This window comes from Perognathus longimembris, chromosome 17 (genome assembly GCF_023159225.1).
Source record: "Perognathus longimembris pacificus isolate PPM17 chromosome 17, ASM2315922v1, whole genome shotgun sequence".
Lineage (NCBI taxonomy): Eukaryota > Metazoa > Chordata > Mammalia > Rodentia > Heteromyidae > Perognathus > Perognathus longimembris.
The window spans coordinates 35,051,950-35,077,928 of NC_063177.1; the positions used below are offsets into that span (position 1 = coordinate 35,051,950).

Below are 25,979 nucleotides of genomic sequence, written 5' to 3' on the forward strand. Positions count from 1 at the left end.
GAGATGATACCATCGTTCCTTTCCATAAACCCTCCCACACCCACAGGCGCTTCCTCCTTCTGCCAAAACAAACTTTATTGCACCAAAAAGGAAAAAAAAAAGAACTTCATTTATGTACAGTCAGATATAAAGACATCTCTTTGACTCCTGTGCATATATTTTCTCAACTTAAGATTAGGGCATAAAAGTCAGGCTGCTATGCCGGACATGCTCTGCCCCATGGCAGGGCCAAGGAGAAGATTGTCACTTGTAAGTGGGAACACTTAAGTGGATGACAGACAATACTGGACCCACAGACCAAGGGCATTCTTCTCGGCCCTGGACTAGCTCTGGGAATGGAAGAGGGAAATTGGAAGCAGGGTCCCTTTTTGAGTCTCTATGTGAACACTCAGGCTTCAGATATCCAAGATAAACTTAAGTTCCCCAAGCACACCACTCTGTCCACTTCCTTTGCTTCCGGCCCTCTCAGTAGGATGGTGCCCTCTGTGTCCTATCCCCTCATTCCTCCAGCATCTCCATGATCCGTATGGCAGAGACCTTCGGGAGGTGAGCAAGGCAGAGAGGCATCATGCTCTCCCCTCTGTGTCTGGATGGACTAAAGCTCTGGGCCACGTGGATCACCAGTTTCCTACTGGGAGTCCCAGTGGTAAGAATCTGCAAGTTTGGGGGAGAACAAATCGAACAGGAAGGATAGACTCCCTTGGTGTCCAAAGTTACAGGGCATCTGAAGCACATTTTTCTGAGCCAACCAACTAGGGGATCACTGCAGCTAAACATGGGCAAATACCCAATCAGAGCCAGGGACAAAGAGCAGCTGGGAGAGGATTAGGGAGTAGCCACAGCTCCAATCCCCTTCTGCCACTGGCTACCATTGCTTCCCACAAATCCCCAGGGGTTGCAGTGAGGAGGAGGACTATAGGCTGGGGTGAAGATACACAAGGACAGCCAAACAAAATACAATAACGACTAGCATCAGTCTCCCCCCTGTATCCCACCCTCAAGAGAAATACCCTCATTGACTAGTACTCATGAAAATCTGTAAGGACTATTCTATGTAGTGGCTCTAATACCATACACACTGCACCGGCCTGTGTCAGGAACTTTTCAAATCAGTGATTGTGGGAACAGACAGTACTTTCAGGCTTCTTACAGTGCCTGAGCAGGCTTCACCAAGACCTGGGTTAAGTCCCAGGCCCATTTACCTTGTGTCTGAAACCTAAAAGAGAAATGGGGGGGGGGGGAGGGGAAAAAGGTGCTCAGGTGCTAGGTAAAGCTTACTGATCAGCAGCCTAGACTCCACCACTGTTCCTTCTCTTTGGTCTGTCTAGAACAGTGACTATAAATTAGGAAAAACAAAATTATCTGGCCTGTGGGAAATAACACGGGAGGGGTGGGAGGGACAAAAAGGGCATTGGGGAGCCCTGCTTCAAGATTGAATATGAACAGAAACACCCAGACTGCTTAAATGTCACAAGACAGCCCCCACCCCAAGCTCCCTTCCAGATACCCCAGTAAATCACTCGGGCACACTCCCTGTTGGAACTGCAATTTGTCTTCTATCCTTAAGGAGCTGGCCCTGCGGAGAGGTGTGATGGTTGTTCTGTTTTGCCAGAGGCCTTTACCCCCGGGTGCTCCTATAAAGGTACCTTGGCCCTGATTCAGGATGAACACAGCCCTAGGTGCTCCAGCGCCAAGGGTCAGGCTGGGAACCCCCCACTCCCACACCCTGGGATCTGAGCTTGCTCATTTCTTGCCATCTTGCAGGATGACATCACGTTTGGAGGGAGATACACGGTGCCTCTCCATTCCTGGGGTGGGGGAAAGGGACTCTGCTGGGACTCTCAAGTTGGGGGAGGGAAGAGGGGACGGGGTCTAAACCCTCAGGCTCCCATGCAGGTCTGTCTCTGTCCCAGATGAGCTGCTATCAGAGTCCATTTCAGCATTCTCATTGTGGAGCCTCTCCAGCACTTTCTGACGAATCAGTCCCAGGCGCATCAGGAGGGACTGGTAGTCAAAGTGGCCCCGCTTCTCTCCAAAGGGGTCCTGCAGATAAAAAGAGACAAGGGAACAGAACGTTCAGGCACAGGTGGCTCAGCCTCAAGAGAACAGGTTTGGACCCAAGTGAAATGCAAGTTCACCTTCTGAGCCATGAGGAGAAAAAATGCTGCAACACACCTGCCTCCCCAGTAGTTCTAAATCGTTTGCATTCAGCCAAGTACTAGTGCCTACGCCTGTATCCTAACTACTCTGGAAGCTGAGATCTGAGGATGGAGTTTCAAAGCCAGCCTGGGCAAGAAAGCCCATGAGACTCTTTATCTTCAATAAACTTTCAAAAAATTGAAGTGGAGCAATAATTCAAATGGTAGAGCACGAACAAGCCTTGAGCACAAAAGCTCAGGGACAGCACATAGACCCAGTGTTCAAGTTCCAGGACACCCCTCCCCCCCCTCAAAGAAATGCAAGCCAATAATGCAGAAAGACATGGAGACATTCTGTAAGAGATGGGCTATAATCTTTGTAGGGGATTTCACATGGACTTCTGGAATTAATGAGACAGCTAGAAAAATTCAATACATAATATGTAACCATTAAGTATGCCTATTTCTAACTAATCTCTAAAAGCAAAAGGAATATCATCCTTTATTTGCTACATGCAAAAATGACACTGCTTTTTGAAGGTCTAAGGCAGGTATAGAAGTAAGAGTTCTGACTTCCAGATAAGCACCTGAACTCTTCCCCAGAGTTCATGTCATGACATTCCTGTCTGTTTCTGGACACTGCTCCAGGGCCACCTGGTCTTGATCTTTCTTAGTCTCTGACATTTGAGATTAAACATAGAAAAGCTTAGCTGTCCTCAAACTATCAAAAATAACTCTGGGGAGCTGGACACTGGTGACTCACACATGTGCCCACCTCCCAAAAATAAAATAGGAAGTAACTTCTTTATTAGCTAGGTGTGGTAGCACAGGGTTTGATTCCATCTATGTGGGAAGTGGAAGCAGGAGTACTTCAAAGTTTAAGGCCAGCTTGGCAAAAGTAAGACAAAACAAAACTAAGAGTATGCTTAAGAGTGCTTGTCTGACATGTCTGAGGTTCTGGTTCTACCTTCTAGTACCACAAAAAAAGAAAACCAAACAAAAAAACCCAAAACACCTTTTTGTCTCTTCCTACACCACGGTTTGAATTCAGGGCCTTACACATGTTTAATCTGCTTGCCAGAATGGTACTCCACCACTTGATCCATAATTCCAGCCTAGCTGGTTATTTTGAAGACAGATTCTCCCAGGCTTTTCTGCTCAGGCTGACTTCAAACTGACCTTCTAGATCTCAGCCTCCCAAGCAGCTAGGATTATAGGCATGAGCCACCAGGGCTAAACTAAGAACCTCTTTATTAAAAGAAGCCCCAACCTGTCTATATTTTCAATAAGTAGTCCAAATTAACCTGGAAGTTACCCTGAATTTTTTTTCTCATTTTGACTCAATCTGCTAGGTACCAGATTTATAGGCATGTGCCATCACACCCTCCCCACAGCTACATTCTAACAGAAGCAAGGGCACATTTCCCCAGTAAAGACTACATGAACTGTGAATTGGCTATCACTTTTGGAAGAGGACTGAACATTCAATCCATGGTTTCTCCAAGTTGCCTTTCTGTGATCCCTTAGGGATAGGGAAAAAAACTTCAGCAGCAACTCTCACCTTCTCTGAGCTTCACAGTGGCCAAAGACTATGAACAAGAAAGAAAGGTGTTCTTTTTTCTTTTTGCCAGTCCTGGGGACTGGACTCAGCCTGAACGCTGCTCCTGGCTTCTTTTTGCTCAAGGCTAGCACTCTACCTCTTGAGCCACAGTGCCACTTCTGGCTTTTTTTTGGTTATGTGGTACTGAGGAATGGAACCCAGGGCTTTGGGAGTGCACTCAACCACTAAGCCACATTCCCAGCCCCAAGAAAGGCACTCTTGAAGAAGAATCAGATTACTCTGAGTACAGACTTTATACCATGAACTAGGAACCAATGCTACATAGCTTCAAACCAGTCAGTCTTCTAGGTTTCAATTCCTCAAATGACACAGGTTCCTATAAGCTGTGCTATTCTACAAGACGTGGACATGAACCTTAGGGAGTGGGGATTCCACATGGTTTTCTGTGAGGCTTCTAGAATTAGCAGTGGGGGCTGTATGTATTACCTGCATAGTCTGGCCTTGGAGGTGCAGACGATCTTTGCAGGCTACCTCATAGAAGTCATAATACTCCAGGAAGGACTTTTCCATCACCCCTCTGAAAAATAAGTAGAGAAGTTAGAAACCCTGGGGCACGAGTCTGCCTTTCACTTCTGAATCTTAATGTCAGATTACACAGTCAGAGTTCCTAAGGCCAGATTTTGTTTCCCACACAGATCTTTAAATGGAAAAACAGATGCCTGTGATAGCTGATTTCCCTTATAACCCAGGAATCACAAAATGAGAGGGCTATAATACTCATCAACTAAATCCCAACCCCAACTCATGCTGTGCTCAATCTCTATGGTTTCCACAGCCCTTCCCTAAATCTAAATCCTACTCAAAATCTCCTAGAAGTTTAATACCTTTGTATTTGATGAGGTCTAACATTCAGAAATAAACTTAACACGAAGAAACGGGTTTATTATGAAATGTTCTCTCCCTCATTGTTTATGCAATGGTTAGTGTGAAGCCTTCATCATATTGGGGGCTCCCTGAAGGCATGAACTGCCTCTCCCACCACTCTTCGCACTTTGCACTGGCACTCTGAAACAACTGAGAAATTCTCTGAACTTCCTTTTGGGTAATCCACAGCTCTTTACAAGCATGAGCCAAGACAAATATGGTGGTATACCCCTGAAATATTGTAGCTTTCAGGAGGCAGAGGCAGGAGGAGTAAGAGGTTGAGGCCAGTTTGTACTACATAGCCAGACCTTGTCTAAAAATAAAAAGAAGGGCTGGGGCACTTAAGCAAGTGGCAGGGCCCTTAGTATGCCAAAGTCCTAGGTTTGATTTTAACTACCAAGGAGGTAAAAAAAAAAAAGTATGAACTACATCTTTCCCTTTCTATCTGTCTCAATACTGGACTCTGCTCCCAAGGCCCTCACAGGCATGGCGGGCCCTCTTAACACATACCGGAGGGGTTCGGGGCAGGGACATTTGCCTTCCATCATGTCACAGACCGCAACTCTGATGGTCTCATGCCGGATACATTCATTGTAGTTTTTGCTGTCTCCTGGATGTCTCTCCTGTAATTTGGCAGATGCCATAGGATCCAAAAAACAAAATTTAGGCAGAAAGAAAAGCCAATGGGAAGAGGGCTTCAAGGTTAGTTTTGGGTATATGACATTTTTTTTTTCTTACTGCATTAAGAACTAAGCCTTTATTTTTTGGGACACTCATTCAGTTAAGAATCTTCTGGCCTATAATCAATACACTAGATTCATCACATTTTCTTCAATCAGCTGGGCATGGTGGCAAACATCTAAATCCCTAAAGAGGCTGGAGGATTTCAAAATCTAGGCCAGCCTCAACTATATAACAAGGCTCTATTGCCAAAAAATGAAAAATCTTGAATCTATCAGGTAAAGATTAAAAGGGAAACAACCACATACATACAGTAGACCCTTGCAATCCACAGGTATATAGTTCCAAGGAGAAAACAGAAAAATAATTAGGATTCATAGAGCTATTATACTGCGGATGTTTGACTCATTTCTCCCATAATGCTGCCCAACTTCTGCTAAAGACATGTTTTCTTTTCAACAAAATCTCAAGCCAGGTACTGATGTCTCATACCTGTAATCCTAGAGGCTGAATTTTAAGGAAGCTTCGAAGCCATCCAGACTAGACATAAAAGTCTGTGAGACTCTTATCTCCAAATAACTATTAAAAAGCTAGAACTGGGCTGGGGATATGGCCTAGTGGCAGGATAGCTTGCCTCCCATACATGAAGCCCTAGGTTCGATTCCCCAGCACCACGTATACAGAAAACGGCCAGAAGGGGCGCTGTGGCTCAAGTGGCAGAGTGGTAGCCTTGAGCTAAAAAAAAGCCAGGGACAGTGCTCAGGCCCTGAGTCCAAGGCCCAGGACTGGCAAAAAAAAAAAAAAAAAGAAAAAAAGCTAGAACTGAAGATGTAACTCAAATGGTAGAGCACTAGTCTGGAGCAACAAAGCTAAGATACCAAATTCAAGCCACAGTACATATACACACACACTTCAAACTATACACACAATTTTTGCTTCATCTATTAAAATTAAGCAAATAAACTTAAATCAACTTTTACTCTGCTTTGGGGGAGGTATATTTTCACAAAACTAAGGGTAGAGGAACACTAAGCAGCAAATGATTTAAAACAACTGACAATAAAGTAGGACCAAACAAGCTGTGTAATATGCATGGAAATTCAAAAGTTTTGTTTTTGAAAACCCTTTTGTTCACTTCTTCCTTTAAGACTGTTTTGTAATGCATGTAAGACCTAAAATTGTGGGGGTTTTTCTGGTCTTTTTATGGTTGTTTTGTCCCCCCCCTCCCCCGAGCTGAGGACCAAACTCGGGGCCTTGCACTTGCCTGGCTGGCAGGCGCTCTTCTTCTTCTTCTTTTTGGCCAGTCCTGGGGCTTGAACTCAGGGCCTGAGCACTGTCCCTGGCTTCTTTTTGCTCAAGGCTAGCACTCTGCCACTTGAGCCACAGCACCACTTCTGGCCATTTTCTGTATATGTGGTGCTGGGGAATCGAACCCAGGGCCTCACGTACACGTATATGAGGCAGGCACTCTTGCCACTAGGCCATATCCCCAGCCCCTGGCAGGCGCTCTTCTTCTGAGCTAAATCCCCAGCCCCCTAAAATTGTGTTTTTAATTTGTTTTCTTTCTTTCTCTCTCTCTTTTTTTTTTGCTGGTTCTGAACTCAGGGCCTGGGCACTGTCCCTGAGTCTCTTTGTGCTCAAGGTTAGTGCTCTACCACTTGAGCCACAGCACCATTTCTGGCTTTTTCTAGACTTTCCTGCCCAGAGTGGCTTTGAACCATGATCCTCAGATCTCAGCTTCCCTGATTACAGGCATGAGCCATGGTCACCCTGCTTAAAATTGTGTTTTTAAAGAAAATGTTCAAATATGACAATATTCTATTTGTGTTTCTACCATTCAAAGTTCTATTTAGTGAAACTAATGTGCAGTCTTTTTTGCTTTTCATTATTGCTGATCCTGGGGCGTGAACTCTGGGCCTGAGTGCTGTCCCTGAGCTCCTTTTGCTCAAGGTTAGCACTCTACCACTTGAGCCATAGCTCTATTTCTGGCTTTCTCTGTGATTAACTGAAGATAAGAGTCTCACAGACTTTCCTGCCAAGGCTGGCTGTGATCCTCAGATCTCAGCCTCCTGAGTAGCTAGGATTACAGGCATGAGCCATTGGAGGTAGAAAAGTGAACATAATTCTAACTTATCCCATTTCCTGAATGGGAAGAGGAATGTTTCTCATTCTTTTCCATTTCTTTCTATTCTAACCCAGCTACACTAAATTATTGCTAAAACAAAAATGAAAATAATAAATACAATAACATTAGTGATTGATGTCTAAAACCCTAATTACTAGGAGGCTAAGACATAAGAACAAAGCCACCCTTTGGAAGGTTCATGAGACTTTTATATCCAATTAACTACTAAAAAGCTGGAAGCAGGGGCTGGGAATGTGTCTTAGTGGTAGAGTGCTAGCATGCACAAAGCCCTGGGCTCGATTCCTCAGCATCACATAAACAGAAAAAGCCAGAAGTGGCGCTGTGGCAAGTGGGAGAGTGCTAGCCTTGAGCAAAAAGAAAGCCAGGGACAGTGCTCAGGCCCTGAGTTCAAGCCCCAGGACTGGCAGGAAAACAAAAAGAAAAGCTGGAAACAGAGTTATGGTTGAGGTAGTAGAGCACCAGCCTTGAATGAAAAACCTAAAGGACAGTACCCAGATCCTGAGTTCAAGCCCCAGTACCAGGAAAAGAAAAAGTGAGTGAAGGTATAGAAAATGTCATCAATTGGTAAAAGATGCTTCATGGTGTTGGGCACACGTGTCTCATGCCTGTAATCCTAGCTACTCAGGAGACTGAGATCTGAGGATCATGGTTTGAAGCCAGCCCAGGCAGGAAAGTTCATGAGACTTTTTGTCTCCAACCAACTACTTAGAGGGAAAAAGCCAGATGTGATGCTGTGGCTCAAATGGTAAATTGCTAGCTAGCCTTGAGCACAAAGAGGTTCAGAGACAGAGCCCAGGCCCTGAGTTCAAACCCATAGACAGGCAAAAAAACAACCAAACAACAAAAAAGATGCTTCATAGTCTCCTTTATATGTCTCTAAGGCTCCAGAATCATTGAACGAAGTATTATAAATCTACCAGAAGGAAAGCTTGAGATTTTTCAAAAGAAAAACTATAGCCGGGCACTAGTGGCTCACGACTATAATCCTTGCTACTCAGAAGGCTGAGAGGATTATGGTTCGAAGTCAGACCAGGCAGAAAAGTCCCCATGAGACTTTTATCTTCTAACCACTCAAGACTTAAGTGGTACTGTGGCTCATGTGGTAGAGTGCTAGCCTTGAGCACAAAGAGGCTCAGGGACAGTGCCCAAGCCCTGAGTTCCAGCCCCACAACTGACCAAAAAAGCAAAGCAAAACAAACAAATAAAAAACCCCTGTAAATTTGGAGTGTGAATCAATGGTGGATCATTTGCTTACCATGTCCAAGGCTCTAAGTTCTTTTTTTTTTTTTTTGTCAGTCCTGGGGCTTGAACTCAGGGCCTGAGCACTGTCCCTGGCTTCTTTTTGCTCAAGGCTAGCACTCTGCCACTTGAGCCACAGCGCCACTTCTGGCCATTTTCTGCATATGTGGTGCTGGGGAATTGAACCCAGGGCTTCATGTATAGGAGGCAAGCACTCTTACCACTAGGCCATATCCCCAGCCCCAAGGCTCTAAGTTCTTATCTCAAGCACCAAAAATAAAAAATAAAAATTAAAGTTGTTTTAATCACTGACACTGAACTTCCTTCTGAAAACATTACTGGAATTTTGTGTTTATGAGGTATTATTCATAAACACACCTGCAATCTTAGCCCCTCAAGGGAGTGAGATATGAGAATCTCAGTTCACAGCCCATCTGGGTAAAAAACTGGAAGTGACTCAAGTGATAAGAGTGCTAGTCTTGAGCAAAAAAGCTGAGGAACAACACCTAGGCCCTGAGTTCAAGCCTCAGGAACAGCATATGGGCATGTCTCTGTCTCTGTCTCTGTCTCTCTCTCTCTCTCTCTCTCACACACACACACACACACACACACACACACACACGTACTTTGAAAACAATGGTAGAATCTGGACACTCATTGCAAATCTTGAGTACTAAACTCATCTGTGGGGGCTGGGAATATGGCCTAGTGGCAAGAGTGCTTGCCTCCTGTACATGAAGCCCTGGATTCAATTCCCCAGCACCACATATATAGAAAACGGCCAGAAGTGGTGCTGTGGCTCAAGTGGCAGAGTGCTAGCGCCTTGAGCAAAGAGAAGTCAGGGACAGTGCCCTGAGTCCAAGGCCCTGGACTGGCAAAAACCAAACAAATAAACAAAAACCTCATCTGTGTTATCATGGAAATAAATTAACATCTGACCAAGTAGACAGTACTTACTTCGTATAGTTAATAAAACTTAAACAAGAAATTACACATAAAAATCTGCCATTACTGGGCATAAGAGTATACCTTTGGGAAAGTGTGTTTACTATACATTCTCTGTGGTAGCACTGACTAGAATATTCTAGTTTTACCTAATGACCAGCTCCTTTGGCTCCAAGGGTAACAGTACTTCATTTGTATATATGGGGGCAGTACTGCGGATTGCACTCGGGGACCTCAAGCTTGTTAGGCAGGCACTCTCCCACTTGAGCTACACCTTCAGCTGTATCACAGTACTTCCTAATGACTTACTTAAGGGGACGCTGCAAAATGCAAGCGTAATGATTCTATGGCTCCCAAAGCTCACACTGTAAGTTAAAATTAATTTCCATATGACTGTATTGCCTTCCGCTCTATAGATTAACAAATAATGAACATACACTCAGCCAGGTACCAGTGGCTCCTATATATAATCCTAGCTATTCAGAAGGCTGAGCTCTGAGGATTATGGTTCAGAGCTTTGAAACTTATCACCAATTATCCAGCAAGAAGCCTGAAGAAGCAGCATGTCTCAAGTGGCAGAGTAACTGCTGTGCGCAAAAAAGGTGAGCAAGAGTGCCATTCAAGCACCAATACAGGCACAAGCCCTCAAACCAAAGCAAAAAAAAATACACTCAGCTGACCTTTCCTCCTACAGTGAAAAAAATGTAATAATATATGGGGCTGTTGAAGGGCTAGAGGAAGACTACTTTTAAGCAGGTCTCTCAGATCTTAGAGCCCCCCAATATCATAGGGATCAGAGCCTTACCTGTTCAAAACCAGGTTCGTTGTGGTAGGGATTCTCAGTCATCAGGGACTGGATGGAGATGAGCACAGAAGAGATGCTCTGGGCAGGGCTCCAGGCTGGGCCAGTCCATGTACTACAAACAGCAGAGCAAAGGGAAATAGGTGAGGAGAAAAGATCAGGGAGGGGATACTGACAACAGCAGCAACAACAGCAGCAGCAGCAGCAGCAGCAGCACCACCACCACCACCACCACCACTACAAATGACTCACCAGGAGTTTCTCTTTCACTATATTAATATTTTGGTAATTCCCAGCCTCTGCCCCCACCCTCATACTCCAGAAATCAGTCAACTGCCTAATCTTCTTATCAAGTAGGACAGAAAAAAAGGGGAAAGCAAGTACAGCAACTGAAAGGATTTTCTTTGGGCTAGAAAAGACACAGTAGCCAGCTAGGGTTACTGTATCAAAATAAAAGACCTAAGTTAAGAAAATAATTCTAAAGGTTGTCTAAATGTTAACCTCTGTAGACCTCAGAGCTTTACTGACTGACTGATTGGTGGTAAGTTAGGGAGAGCAGGTAAGCAGAGGCGCACAGGTGACTGAAGCCATCTGGTTAGAGGCCATCTGGTGAGGCTGATGATCAGGGAGCCAGCTCTATAATAAGCCCCCTGGAGTGTCAAGTTCTCTGAAGACCACACCAAAGAATAGGTGTGTTGGGCTGGGAATATGGCCTAGTGGTAAAGTGCTCGCCTCATATACATGAAGCCCTGGGTTTGATTCCTCAGCACCACATACATAGAAAAAGCTGGAAATGGCGTTGTGGCTCAAGTGGTAGAGTGCTAGCCTTGAGCAAAAAGAAGCCAGGGACAGTGCTCAGGCCCTGAGTTCAAGCCCCAGGACTGGCAAAAAAAAAAAAAACAAAACAGAACAAAGAATAGGTGTGACCTACCAAAGAAAGTAATGGGCACTTCCAGACTGTGGAAGGTCTGAAAATACTATTTTTCTACATGTAAAACATCAGAAATTTCAAAACTGCACCCTTCTTTCTTTCATAAACCTCACTAAGTATTAAGGAGGACGGGATAGCTTGGATGTCAATGACATTTACTTTTAGCTCAATTAATGGACAGGGTGGCACCACAGCTGTAAGCCAAACACAACCTGAGCCAGGACTAAGTTTGTTCGAGTTAATTGGCCACTATACTTTCTGTGGTTGGGAAAACCCAAGTCAGAAACAAGCAGCAATAACTTTACCAGAGGCTGCTCCTATGTGCCTGCAACTCCTCTCTCCCAGCTTTGCTCTCCTAGATAGAGCTCCATGTCTCCTGCTATTCCTAACTTTATATATTTGGGAATTCAATTTAGCAGAACCATTCTCATATTCTCTCTTTCTCTGTCAGTTGTGGGGCTTGAACTCTGGGCTTGGGTGTTGTCCCAGAGTTCTTTGCCCAAGGCTAGCGCTCTACCACAGTACACCACTTCCAGTTTTCCGGTGGTTAAATAGAAATAAGAGTCTCACGGACTTTCCTGGCTAAGCTGGCTTTGAACCATGACCCTCAGATCTCAGCCTTCTCAGTACAATTACAGGTGTGAGCCACTGGCACTCAGCTTCATTCTATCTCTTTTGTAAGTTAACACATGTTTATCTAGGTGGAAAGGACAATGTGGCTAACAGAGTTAATGAAAAATGTAGTAGGAATTTATTTCTATACTGGCTTTTCATCACAAAATTTCAACTCCAGAGTAACTTCTCCTTTCCCATCCAACATACGTTCTACCACATTTACCACACAACCTTCCTTTCCCTGTTTCTCCTATGAGCTGGTCTATGCCCCAAACAACTTTATATTGGCCTAACGAGGGAGAACAGTTTACAGAACAAATTTCATACAGAAGCACACATGCACACACACATATGTGCGCGCGTGCATATACACACCACACACACACGGTATCTCACGAACAGACACAATCATGCTACCTTACTAAGATGAAAGATTTCAAGAACAACCTCCTACAAAGGATTTCCTTCAGAATATGGATTTGAGTGTTCTAGAGAAATGAATCCCATTTCAAGTATACTTCAGCTGCCTCCCTACCACCCTCAAAACTGGAAAACAGGAGAACTAATTTGGGCAACTTAATCTTTTAACTGTTATCTGTTCCCCACCCCACTGATATTCAGATTATGATAAAAAAAAAAAGACCAACCCAGAAATGCTAGAAGCCATTCCCATTCTAACTAATGCACAAAGACAATTAAAGCAGAATAATAAATAGAAACTTCATGAAGCAATATCCCAGTAGTACCCAGAAAATACACTTAAAACTTACATTTCATATCCGAAGTGACTTTCAATGTCAGACATTTTCATTCAATTGTCCAATTATCATTATCACTACCACCACCTCCAAAATCATTCATTAAAAGACTCAAGTAAGGGGCTGAGAATGTGGCTTATTGGTAGAGTGCTTGCCTAGCATGCACGAAGCCCTGGCTGATTCCTCAGCACTACCTAAACAGAAAACAAGCCAGAAGCAGTGCTGTGGCTCAAGAGGCAGAGTGCTAGCCTTGAGAAAAAAGAAGCCAGGGACAGTGCCCAGGCCTTGCATCCAAGCCCCAGGACGGGCAAAAAAGAAAAAAAAAAAAAAGACTCAAGATAAGCTTGAATGGCACAGATTTGCAGCTTTTCTTAACCTGTTTGAGATTAAAGCTCATGTCCTAAGGAAAGTGGTCCTTAAAATGAGTGCGCCTGGATGACCTGTAGTAGACCCCAGAATTTCTGATATAGCATGACCAAGTGAGTGGGGTCCCTAAATCTGTAGATGCTGCTGTGCTAGCTCAGAGACCAAGCACTGAGAACCACTTCCTAAGACATCTCTTGTATGTAATAAATGGACTTCCCTCCTTTTTCATCTAGGATTCTAGGGAAAATTGAGGGGGAAAAAAATCACACAATCATTTTCTACCCTGCAGTTCAAATGAGAAACCCTGGTTGATGAAGATTGGTTTAGATCAATTACTTGCTAATAATCAACTTGGCCAAGAAGTCTCCTCTTACCCTAGAATACTCAAGCAGACTTTCCCATTGCGGTAGAAGTTGGGGTTAAACCTCACTGTGTTATTGCCCGTTGTCATCAGTTTGACCCGAGGTGGGTGGATGGGATAGTCGGGCGGACACCGAAACACGAACAGGAAGAAACCCCCTTCATAAGGAGTGTCAAATGGGCCTGTGATCAATGCATGAATCTGTAAAATAAAACCCCATCTCAAAATTGTGAGGTGAAATCCCACCCAGCCCCTTCTGGCTTCCACCTATACCCCAGTCAGAAACAGGGCCACTGTCTGTGCTGTCCAAATTCCATGTTCTTTCCATACAGAATATACTCATTCACATAAATATACTATACTCACTCATATAAATAAATTTAGAATGTTAAGCAATCCTGTTACAATGGAGTAGCATCATACTCAGGGGTTATGTTCCAAAGTTAAAGCTCAGGGGCTGGGAATATGGCCTAGTGGTAAAGTGCTCGTCTCGTATACATGAAGCCCTGGGTTCTATTCCTGAGCACCACATATATAGAAAAAAGCGAGAGAAGTGGCGCTGTGGCTCAAGTGGTAGAGTGCTAGCCTTGAGCAAAAAAGAAGCCAAGGACAGTGCTCAGGCCCTGAGTCCATGCCCCAGGACTGGCAACAAAAACCAAACAAAAAAAAGTTAAAGCTCAAAGCGAAAACTAACTCTTGTCAAAAATCACCCTTATCCCTTAAAGCATAGTGTAGACCTCCCTCATCAGTGTTACACAGAAAATATGGACAGAATATCATTGTGTAGTGGCACTGTGGCTCAAGTGGTAGAGTGCTAGCCTTGAGCTGAAGAGCTGAGGGACAGCACCCAGGCCCAGAGTTCAAGCCTCATGACAAAAAAAAAAAAAAAAAAAAAGAATATCATTGTGTAAAATGTAATGTCTACCTATAATTTTAATAATAAGAATCCAATATGTATTTTTTTTTACTGAGTATCTATGTTTGAACTTGCCTAGGTTAAACACGCAATGATGCAACTCCACCCTACATACTCATGCCACAAAGGGTAGGTAAGAGGAATGAAAAAGAGGAAAGGGATTGGAGCACCAATGTCAGTTAATAGTGCAGAGCTGAGGGTTATGATGGGCGCCTAGCATGTCTGTTTGCTTCCTCCATGGAGAATGAGTATGGCTCAGGCATCTACCAGCTGTGCCAATGGTACAAAAATTAATGGGGAAATCTCAAGGTCCACTCAGGGACATTAGACTCAGGGAGCTGGGAATATGGTCTAAGAGGTAAAATGTTGGCCTCGTATACATGAAGCCCTGGGTTCGACTCCTCAGCACCACACATATAGAAAAAAGCTGGAAGTGGTGCTACGGCTCAAGAGGTAGAGTGCTAGCCTTAAGCAAAAAGAAGCCAGGGACAGTGCTCAGGCCCTGAGTCAATGCCCCAGGACTGGCAACAAAAACAAAACAGACAATCCTCAGAACTTTCCCTAGCACTACTGGTTTAAAAAATAAAAAAATCAGGCTGGGAATGTGGCTCAGCGGTAGACTGCTTGCCTAGCATGAAAACCTTGGGTTCGATTCCTCAGTACCACATAAACAGAAATAACTATAAAAAATAAAAATAGGGCTGGGAATATGGCCTAGTGGTTAGATTGCTTGCCTCGTATACATGAAGCCCTAGGTTCGATTCCTTAGCACCACATATATAGAAAACGGCCAGAAGTGGTGCTGTGGCTCAAGTGGCAGAGTGCTAGCTTTGAGCAAAAAGAAGCCAGGGACAGTGCTCAGGCTCTGAGTACAAGCCCCAGGACGGGCAATAAATAAATAAAAAAATAAAAATTTCTTAGAACACTGAATTGTCTTCCTCTACAAGCCATAATTATTGAATGTGATTTCCCTTCCTGAAGGGAAGAAAATCTGAGTTGACTCAGTTATATTCCTTCTCCAAAGACTCCTAAGCACTAATTCTGCTCAGAATTTGAACAGCAAGAGAAAAAGAACACTGCCTCACCTATAGTCCCAGCCTTGACCTGGCAACAGCCTCGGTTAGTCTAGCCCCCAAACATATCAAGCCCAACTGCTCTCAATATGGCATCAATTCTGAGACAAAGGACTAGGACCAGTAGTATTTGGGGATAAGATGTCTCAGGAAAAACATTTTCAACCTTGCAAAAAGAAAAAAAAATCAATTTAAAGGAAAGTCTACTACTAAAAACAAAAGGACATACCAAGAATACTAAAGCTAAGTTTTTAAGAAATTTGAAACTCTCAGTTCTCAGTAAAAACAACACTAGATTTGGGAAAATTGCTTTCTTTCCTATATCTGTTTACATGGCTGTTCTCTCCCAAGGGTGGAACACTCAACATCAGTGAGGTATTTATTTATGTCAGAGGAATTTGATAGTATGTAGTAAGCTTTCTCTGGATAGAGGACAAGAAAGGAATGATCTTGGAGTGGAAGGGATATTCAAAAGCAATTAGTAAAGATAGGAGCCTAAGCAAAGCCTTTTAACCATAAACCCTTCAGCTACACTGGCCCTACCCCTAACTTGCCCTGACTTATAGTACCACCATTAAAGTCAAAAGTGGCAAGATGAGGGGGAGAGCTAAGCAGAGCAGTAGCTAGGGTGACTGACTATATAATTTCTCATCTAGACGGTCCTATTAATAACAAAGCTGGGCAACAGGAACAAACATATGTACCTAAGTAATAGACCCTTGTGTAGGGTTCTGCTCTACCTCATTGTATGACCCTGGCAAGCCACTTACTCTCTTGGAGGTCTTAATTTATTCACCTGTATTACCAGAGAGACACTAAATAATCTTTTAGACTCAACTTTATGGGCCCAATTTCCCAATAACCCCAACCAACTCCCATCAAGTTACATACCTTAGTCATGTCAACAGTATCAGGCACAACGAACATTCCTGGAGGAGGTTCCTTATAAATGGACATGATATCCCTGTATAACACCAAGAGGAGGTAGGGGACACAGTGAGGGAGGAGGGAAAAAGGGAATCCCTTAAAAGGACAGTTGTTATCAAGTCAATGAGGGCAGGGTTCGAGAAAGTGGTGCTTGGTACCACGAATGTTTGTACTGTCTTGTTGGCTGAGAAATCTCAACTGAGTACTTGTCAGGCAGGCAGAGAGTATATTATCAAAGGAACATTGTTTTCTCAGGGGGAGGGTAGCGAGAGGGAAAAAAATAACTAGAAATCCTAACAGCATCAGATGTCACCCTGAAAAAGCCACATCCCTTTTACTCTCACTTCCTCCCACATAGGAATTCACTCACTTCCCAGCTTGGGGATTCCTAGGTATTACACTGAATGTCAAGTGCAGATCTTTTTAGTAACTGGAAAGTCATAATTAATCCCACCAAAAAACTTTCTATAAACCATACAGTGGACCTTTGATGGTGAGGGGATCATATGAAGCAAGTAAGGCAACAGTAAGCAAATTTATTATGCTCTTCTTGCCCAGGAAGCAATAGGATAGAGATATCTTCATGCTGGGGAGAGGGGAATGCTTGGAAATCACACAATCTTACATCTGTAATTTACGATGATATGTTGTGTCCACTACAGGTAACAGGATTTCTAGATCATGTATCACCAACCAGAATGGATCAGTTGAGAGCAACAGGCTTAGGAAAAATATCAGCCATGTATTAAAGTGTAGGAAACATACTAGAGTAATAGAACATTAAAAAAAGGTAAAGAAAACAGGAAACAGAGCAAAGAAATACTGGCAAACTCAAAGGTGTAACCAAACTGGAAGCAGGAGACAGCTGAAGGAGTATAAGTTGCATGCTGAATTTAAGTTAGAGGTGGCAATCTCCAAGTCAGCATCCTCCGTCAGGCAATGTGCCAGGTACTTCACACACATCATACTGCTTAACTTTCATTACAAAGTTGAAAAGTGAATAGGCAGCCATCTAAAGAAACTTTGGGTGACACAACCCAGAGAAGAAAGCTCGTGGTGATGGGGGCATGGGAAGAAATCTGGTCATCCAGAAACAAGTTTCAGGATAAACACCATTTCCCTGCTCTTGTGCGACAGGTACTAACATCAAGTACTTTTGCAAAACATATCATCTATTAAATGATATGATCTAAGATCAGTCAACCTGAAAAATAAGCACAGAAAGGACTCAGGCCTTTTTGTTCCTGTGTTTGAATTAAGTATATTTGCCTCACAACAGTAAACCGGAGGACCTGGGGGGAAATACAAGGAAGAACATCCTGAATGGGATATTACAACCAGAATGCTAGTGGATAAAGGAGCCTCAGTTTCTAGATCAGGTGGGAGAGAGGTACAGCTTTGGGGTACCAGAAAATGGGTTGGAGGGGAAGATTTGTTAAGTGTGAAGGAAGCTATCCAGATGTAGGGAGGGAACCATGTGTTGGGGTGGAGTGTATTTTTGAGGAAACTGAGGGTAAAAATGAAAGCTGGCTCCAGTCTGAGGCCAGGGGCCAAGCAATCAGAGTAGGTTACAAAAAGGGCAAGGAGATGGGGGGAGGGGGACCCGACGGGTGGGGCTGGCAAACCGCATCTAGGTAGGTTGGGGTGGGGGGAAAGGGGCGGCGCGGAGGGCGAGAGGGGTGGTACTGAAGCGGCCGGGGGTCGGGTTTCAGTCCGGAGGTAGGGGGTGTGTGGGAGGGTGTCCGAACCAGGACTCCGGGGAGGTCGTCGAGGGGCGGGGTCGGACCTGGGCACGTGAAGGGGGGTTAGGAGCCCGTGGACCTGGGGTTGGGGGTGGGGGGAGATGGGACAAGGCTCTGGACATCCTGGGCCTGGGGAGCCGGGCGTCGAGAGTGGCCTGTGGAGGGGAAAGGCAGGGGGCGGGGAAGGTCGAGCCCCGGGGCTCGGTGCTGGGGGAGGAAAACCCCGTCTCACCGTTTGATCCGGAGCAGACACTGCGGCGCGGTTCGCTCGCCGTCCCAGTCCGAGCTGAGCGTAGGATCCCAGTGGCTAAGCAGCGCGGCCCCGTGGGCAGCGGCCGAGGGCGGGAGCCCCGGCAGCGGAGCCAGGCCGCTCCCCGGCCCCCCGGCCCCGCCCGCCGCCGCCGCCGCCGCCGCCCAGACATCCGGCAGGAAAGGGGGCCCGAACCCGCCGCCGCTACCGCTAACACCGACCACACCGGCGACGCCGCTCGCTCCGGGGCCTGCTGCTCCGGCACCCGCCGTCGCCGCCTCCTCAGTCGGACTCTCCGCCATCGCTGCTTCGCTTCCGGGACCGCTCGGCAGCACGTCCGCCGACCAGAGCGGCCGCTACTCCTGCACCACAGAGAGCCGGGCCAGAGTGTCCCCACCCTCCGCTTCCCTTGCCAGGGCGGGCGGCGCTGGCTCCGCCCACCCCGCACGGACCAGCGAGAGGCGCCGTGCCAGAGCGTCCACCCCGGTCCTCCAAGGCGAGGGCGGGGGCGGAGGCGGGAGGGGGTCCCGCACCACACCGCAGGGGCCTGGTGCTCTTCGGGAGGAGCTGTGTGTCCACCTCCAACCAACGGTGCATTTTCTAGCCTTGACGTGGGAGAAGGAAAGTTGAGAGGGAGTGGGGAGAGTCTTTTCTTCTGCCCTAAAGGAAGGGATCCTCAGCGTGCCCCTGGGGTAAGAGCGGACATCCAGCTTTCTCTGTAGGACAGCTGTTGACTCACTGAAGGCCTTCGGGTGTCCCGGAGGCGGGGTGGGTGGGTCCCACCTCCAAGGACAGGCTGCCATTGCCCCGTGCCTGCAGCAGGACCCGGAGGGAGGAATGAATTAGAACCTGCCACTGGCTATATGTGTGTGTGTGTGTGTGTGTGTGTGTTTATTTGTGCCACTTCTGGGACTTGAACTCAGGGACTGGGAGCTGGCCTTGAACTTGTTTATTTCGTTTTGTTTTCCGTCAAGGCTTGGGCTCTACCACTTGAGCCACACCGCCACTTCTGGCGTTTTGCTGTTTCATTGGCGATAAGAATCTCAAGATCTTTTTTGTCTGGGCTGGCTTCCAATCACAACCCTCAGATCTCAGCCTCTTGAGTAGCTAGGATTACAGGCATGTGCCAGCCACCAGGTTTTTGTTTTTTTGTCGGCGTGGGGATTGAACTCCCCGGCCTGAGCTCTTCAGCTCAAGGCTAGTGCCCTACCAGTCAGTTTTCTGGTAGCTAATTGGCCTTTCCTGCGGGCTGGCTTTGAACCCCGATCCTCAGATCTCAGCCTCCTCTGAGTACGTAGGGTTTAGGATTACAGGGTCGAGCCAGCGGGCTTCCAGCCACCAGTTTGATGCTCAGCTGATGTTTATGAAGAGCCTACCAAAGGCCACATTGTTGCTAGGCGTTGTGCTGGGGAATACTGAAATGGAAGTGGGAAACTGGGTAAAGAGAAGAAAAATCAAGCCTGACCCAACCTTCAGTACTTTTTCTTCCCTTAATTCCTTTAATATACAGGAACCAAGGGGCTGTGAGTAAATCCTGGGAGGATTCTTTAGTACTTCTCTGAAATAAGATGGGAAAAGAGCGAAAAAGCTAGAGAAAAGCCTGTGCAGACACCAGTGGGTCACCCCTGCAATCTAGTTACTCAGGAGACAGAGAGCAGAGGATTGGGGTTTGAACCCAGCCCAGACAAGTCTATGAGGTACCCATCCCCAAAATAACCAGCAAAAATCTGGATTGCATGCTGGGCACCAGTAGATCACTCCTGTAATCCTAGCTACTCAGGAGGCTGAGAGCTGAGGATCTAGGTTCAAATCCAGCCCAGACAGACATCTGAGACACTCTTTACCTTCAAGTAACCAGAAAAATGCCAGATGTGGCACAAGTGGTAGAGCACTACACGAGCAAAAAAGCTAAGGGATAGTGCCCATGCCTTGAGATCAAGCCCTACAACCAACACCAACAAAAAGAGCCAGGAATGTGGTTCAAATAGTAGGGCATTTGCCTACCAAGTGTGAGGCTCTGAGTTCAAACCCCAGTACTTTACACAACAATGCTGCCCCCCCCCAATCAAAAAAGGATAGAGCCAGATCAGATATTGCAACCTTAATCCTAGCTACTCTGAAGGCTCAGGGATCTAAAGGAGGATCTTGGCTCAAAGCCACAAAAATCCCAGGGCAGAAAAGTCAGAGATTTATTGACAATGAACCAGCAAAATACTAGATCAGAGGTGTAGCTCAGGTGGTAGTGTCAATTATGCACAAGAAAGCTGAGTGAGAATGTGAGGCCATGAGTTCAAGCCCTGTTACTAGTGAAGAAAGAGGGAAAGAGGAGGAGAAGGAAGAAAGGAATACGGGAGGGAGGGAAAGAAGGAAAGAACGGAAAGAAGGAAAAAGGAAGGGCTGGCTGGCCTGATTTACGTAGGGAGTTCTTGTTTCAAAAAGCAAAACACAAAAACAAAAAACCTGGCTCTCAGAGCGTTGTGAATTTTTCATAATGGATTGTGGATCTGAATGATAATAGCCAATATTCACTGAAAATGAAAATTTTATTTTTTTTATATCTGCCATATTCTAAGTGGTCAATGCCCGACACTTTATCTGCTTTGTGTTATTATTTTATTTTTTTTTGCCAGTCCTGGGGCTTGGACTCAGTGCCTGAGTACTGTCCCTGGCTTCTTTTTGCTCAAGGCTAGCACTCTGCCACTTGAGCCACAGCGCCACTTCTGGCCATTTTCTATATATGTGGTGTTAGGGAATTGAAGCGCTCTTGCCACTAGGCCATATTCCCAGCCCCTGCTTTGTGTTATTCTTTACACCAGTTTTATAATGTAAGTACTATTATTAGTCTGTTTTGACAGATGGAAAACCAGAAACACATAGAGGTTCTGTCACTTAAACAAGATCACAGTGAGAGCAAGCAGCAGAATTGGGACTGTAGGCCAGATACATCTAACCCCAGACAAGTTCAAACCATTGTGTGACATTGTTGCTACTTAGAACTCCCACACCTATTACTGTAGTCCTTTGGTATTCATTGTCCTGTCTACTTGTTCTCCCAATTTTTTTTCCTTTCCTTTACACTGTGTTATCTGTGAATTACCACTCAAGAGAATTAACACCAATATTAACCCCAACAATATTTTATACAGTTTTCATGTTTTGTTGGTCTAGTGTTTTACCATGATTATAAAGATGGGGAGAAACTAGGTGCTATTGGATCATACCTTTAATTCGAACTACTCAGGGGGCTGTGACCTCAGGACTATGGTTCAAGGCCAGCCCAGGCAGAAAAATCTATTAGACTCCTATCTTGAATTAACCATTAAGAAGATGGAAATGGGGAAGGGGGGTTGGGAGGGAAAAACTGAGAAAATGAGGGAAGAGGTGACACTTTAAACAAGAAATGTAGGGAAGGGAGGAGGCAGGGCAAAGGTGCGGGAGGAGGTAACAAGTTGGATAAGAAATGTACTCACTGCCTTACGTATGAAACTGTAACCCCTCTGTACATCACGATATTGAAAATAAATAAAATAAAACAAAAAAAGAAATGTAGTCATTTCCTGACTTATATAACTATAACCCCTGGAGTTTGAACCCAGGGCCTTGTGCTTGCTAGGAAAGTGTTCTGCACTTCACCAACTGTCAACCCCTTTCTGCACTGGTTATTCTTCAGTTAAGATCCTCATTTTTTGTTCAGGCTGGTCTGGATAGTGATCCTTTTCTGTGCTTTCTTTTGTTACTGGGATAACTGCACACTTCTGCACCCAGCCATTACTTGAGGTTGTCTGGAGAACTTTTATGCCCAGGCTGGCTTCAAACTGCAATTTCTGGATCTCTACCTCCCCAAGTAGTGAGAATTACAGGCTGGAGCCACCACCCTTGCTTCAGGTTTTCAATCCTGCTACCTTTGTTTTGCCAGTCCTGGGGCTTGAACTCAGGGCCTGAGCACTGTCCCTGGCTTCTTTTTGCTCAAGGCTAGCATTCTACCACTTGAGCCATAGCACCACTTCTGGCTTTTTCTATATATGTGGTGCTGAGGAATCGAACCCAGGGCTTCATGTATACGAGGCGAGCACTTTGCCATTAGCCCATATTCCCGGCCCCTGCTTTGGAGCCCATTTCTGCAGCCATATAATGGGGAGAATGCCCACCTTACAAGGTTTTTCTGAGGATGAAGTAGGATGCTTTCCACAAGTGTTTTTGTAAAGTGGCAAGCACTACCTGGGCACTGGTGGCTCATGCCTGTAATCCTAGCTACTCAGGAGGCTGCAATCTTAACTCATCTCCAATTAGCTACCCAAAAAGCTGGAAGCAGAGGTGTGGTTCAAGTGGTAGAGTGCCAGCCTTGAGCACAAAGCTCAAGGACAACACCCAGGTTCTGAGTTCAAGCCCCAGGCCTGGCATGTGTGTATGTGCACTCAAGGCTAGTGCTCTACCACTTTGAGCCACAGCTCCACTTTAGTTTTCGGGTGGTTAATTGGAGATAGGGTCTCACAGACTTTCCTGCCTGGGCTGGCTTTGAACCACAATCCTCAGATACAAGCCTGAGTAGCTAGGATTACAGGTGTGAGCACCAGTGCCCAGTTGTCACTTATTTAACCTTTCCATAATCTCCTCATTGGTAAATCTGGAAAAATAATTGTTGCTGCTAAAACAAGATAATGTAATAATGAAATGGCCCAATGACTGGCCAGTTCAATAACGATCAACATTATTCTTACTCATCCTTCAAGGCTGGCTAGAATATAACTTTCTTTGCCATACCTTGTTTCCATGCAATAATTAATTAGTCTGTTTTAATGAGTCCCTCCACTGGTACTTATGGCTCATTATTCATCACTTTATTATAGCACATCCTTTTGTTGTAGTGGTTTGCTTACTCACCTGTCTGGCCACTTGCTAGGGCCTCCTCCAGGGCAGGAAGCACACACCTATGCTTGTAGCTCTAGGGTGTGACATTCAGGGATGCTGGGTAAAGTGATGCATAGAATGCAAAGGAAGACAGGCACAGTAACTTGTTGCCCCTCCCCTGGCCATAGATGAGTAGGATTTCTACTACCTCTTCAGATATGTATGCTTTCCTAGTGCTGAGCCAATCTTGCACGAAGAAATCTGCAAGTCAAGGCCTGAAGGCCTACAGGGGTTGAGAGCTGCTTCCAGAAGCAGCTCATCCCTCCATCACATGTCCTTCTTGGGAGGCCTGAGAGTCTAGCATGGGGTCTGCCAGAAGTACTTCTAGTGCTCACTTAATTTTGAGGCATCGAATACTTGGCTGGAATGCTATCTGGAGCTACACCCATGGCTCTGGTGCAGGTAGATGACTAGAGTGGTCTCCTCCCACCCCCTTGTACAGGAACCCACATCTAAATTTCCTTCCCAGCATGGAGTTGCTCTGCACTGGGCCTAGTGTACCTAAGCAAGTTTCCTCCCCAAGTGTCCTGGAGTGCTAGGGTTCAAGTCACTGCTATTCTCTTCTCCTTCCCCACTCTAAGGGTACTCCTTCCTGAGCCCAGTCTTTTGTCTTAGCAGAAAACTAGGAATAATAAGTGAGTCCCACGAGTCCTAAATCCTGAAAAATCAGAACTGGAATGTTTCGAGGCTTCTAAGCAATAGCTCTATTTAATAATTTAATTATACTGGCTTATTATGCATTTTTTATTTTTTGGTTGAACTTAAATCCTTGAGCAGGTGCTCTGCTTGAGCCATACCCCTGGTCCTTTCCTGAAAGCTTTTTATTTTTTTACTTCTTTTTGAATTTAAGGACCCAAACTCTCACTTGGCTTTTAAGCTCAAGGCTAGTGTTCTACCAACCACTTGAACCACGGGCTGGGAATGTGGCTTAGTTCTAAGAGTGCTTGCCTAGCATGCATGAAGCCCTGGATTTGATTCCTCGGTATCACATATACAGAAAAAGCCAGAAGTGGTGCTGTGGCTCAATTGGTAGAGTGCTAGCCTTGAGCAAAAAGAAGCTAGGGCCAGTGCCCAGGCCCTGAGTTCAAGCCTCAGGTCTGGAAAAAAAAAAAGCAAGCCAAGCCAGGCACTGGTGACACTGGTGGTTCACGCCTGTAATCCTAGCTACTCAGGAATCTTGAGATCTGAGGATCATGGTTCAAAGCCACCAGAAAACCAGAAGTAGCACTGTGGCTCATAGCGGTAGAGCCCTAGCCATGAGCAGAAGAGCTCAGGGACAGTGCCCGGGCTCTGAGTTGAAGCCTCACAACAACAACAACAACAACAAAAAAGAAACAAAGGAAAGAAAGGAAGGAAGAAAAGAAGCCAAGCAAATAAGAGGTCTTGAGTTCAAGTCCCAATACTGGCACATGTGCCCACAGAATAGATTCCTGGCAGTTCACAGGAAGAAAAGCAACTACCCTCCCTAGGGGCTGTTCCTTGATTACCATCAGAGCTGGTGACCAAGCAAGGGTGCCAGTGTGATATCCCAGAGGGTGATGTTTGCATAACTGCATTACCAGTTAGTTAATCCATTGCTCCCTTGGTGAGAAGGACACTGAATGTCAGTTCAAGCTCAGTCCATTCTAGGCCCTGAGATTCCTTGACTGTTTCAGGCTCTATCACTGGTTTGCTAACCACACCTTGAAGGAGTTACTTAAGGTGAAAAGAATGGCACATTATGGCAGATTATTTCTCAACTGAATGATTTTATCACCCAACTACTGGAAGACATTTGTTAATATCTGAAATTTATTAATTGGTTATGATTTGGAAGGAAGATGGTTGGATACTACTGGCATCTAGTGGGTGCCAGCTAACCTATATATCAAGGGTGAGAGATCTTTTGGTAGAAAGACTGAGTCTGTTGAATAAATCAGATAGATTGAGGTTGGAATTTTTAGTTTTTTTTGGCCAGTCCTGGGGCTTGGACTCAGGGCCTGAGCACTGTCCCTGGCTTCTTTTTTTTGCTCAAGGCTAGCACTCTGCCACTTCTGGCCATTTTCTGTATATGTGGTGCTGGGGAATTGAACCCAGGGCCTCATGTATATGAGGCAGGCACTCTTGCCACTAGGCCATATCCCCAGCCAGAGGTTGGAATTTTTAGGTGTTATATGACCTTGGGCAAGTCATTGGACTTGCATAAACCTTAGACAATACAGTTTCTGCCAGAAGCTGGTGGCTCACCTCTGTAATCCTAGTTACTCAGGAGGCTGAGATCTGAGGATCACGGTTCAAAGGCAGCTTGAGCAGAAAAGCTCATGAGACTCATCTCTAACCAGCAAAAAGCTGGAAGTGGCTCAAGTGGTGAGCGTGCTAGTATGGAATGCAATAAAGCTAATCAAGAGTACAAGGCCCTGAGTTCAAACCCTAGTACTGGCAAAAAGAAAATGAAGGAAAAGAAAAAGCCTGGCACTGGTGGCTCACACCTGTAATCCTAGCTACTCAGGATACTGACATCTGAGGATTGAGCTTCAAAACCAGCCAGTGCAGGAAAGTCTGCGAGACACATCTCCAATTAACCACCAAAAAGCCAGAAATGGAGCTGTGGCTTTTAAGTGGCAGAGCACTAGCCTTGAGTAAAAAAGCTCAGGGACAGCGTCCAGACCCCAAGTATCATCACCAAAAAAACAAAGGATGAGTTTAGGATGAGAACC

The 25,979-nt window shown here is 45.4% G+C and overlaps 1 protein-coding gene across 1 annotated transcript; it reads right to left on the reverse strand.

Annotated features, from left to right (window-relative positions):
- Positions 1-57: 57 nt before the first annotated feature.
- Positions 58-18,773, reverse strand: Ube2z (ubiquitin conjugating enzyme E2 Z). Its single transcript, XM_048365371.1, has 7 exons — positions 18,358-18,773; positions 16,348-16,420; positions 13,481-13,668; positions 10,440-10,551; positions 5,134-5,246; positions 4,186-4,276; positions 58-2,043 (listed from the first exon to the last, which is right to left on the reverse strand). The coding sequence occupies exons 1-7, from the start codon at positions 18,675-18,677 to the stop codon at positions 1,873-1,875; spliced, it is 1,068 nt and encodes a 355-aa protein (XP_048221328.1). The 5' UTR covers positions 18,678-18,773; the 3' UTR covers positions 58-1,872.
- Between the last annotated feature and the right edge of the window lie 7,206 nt (positions 18,774-25,979).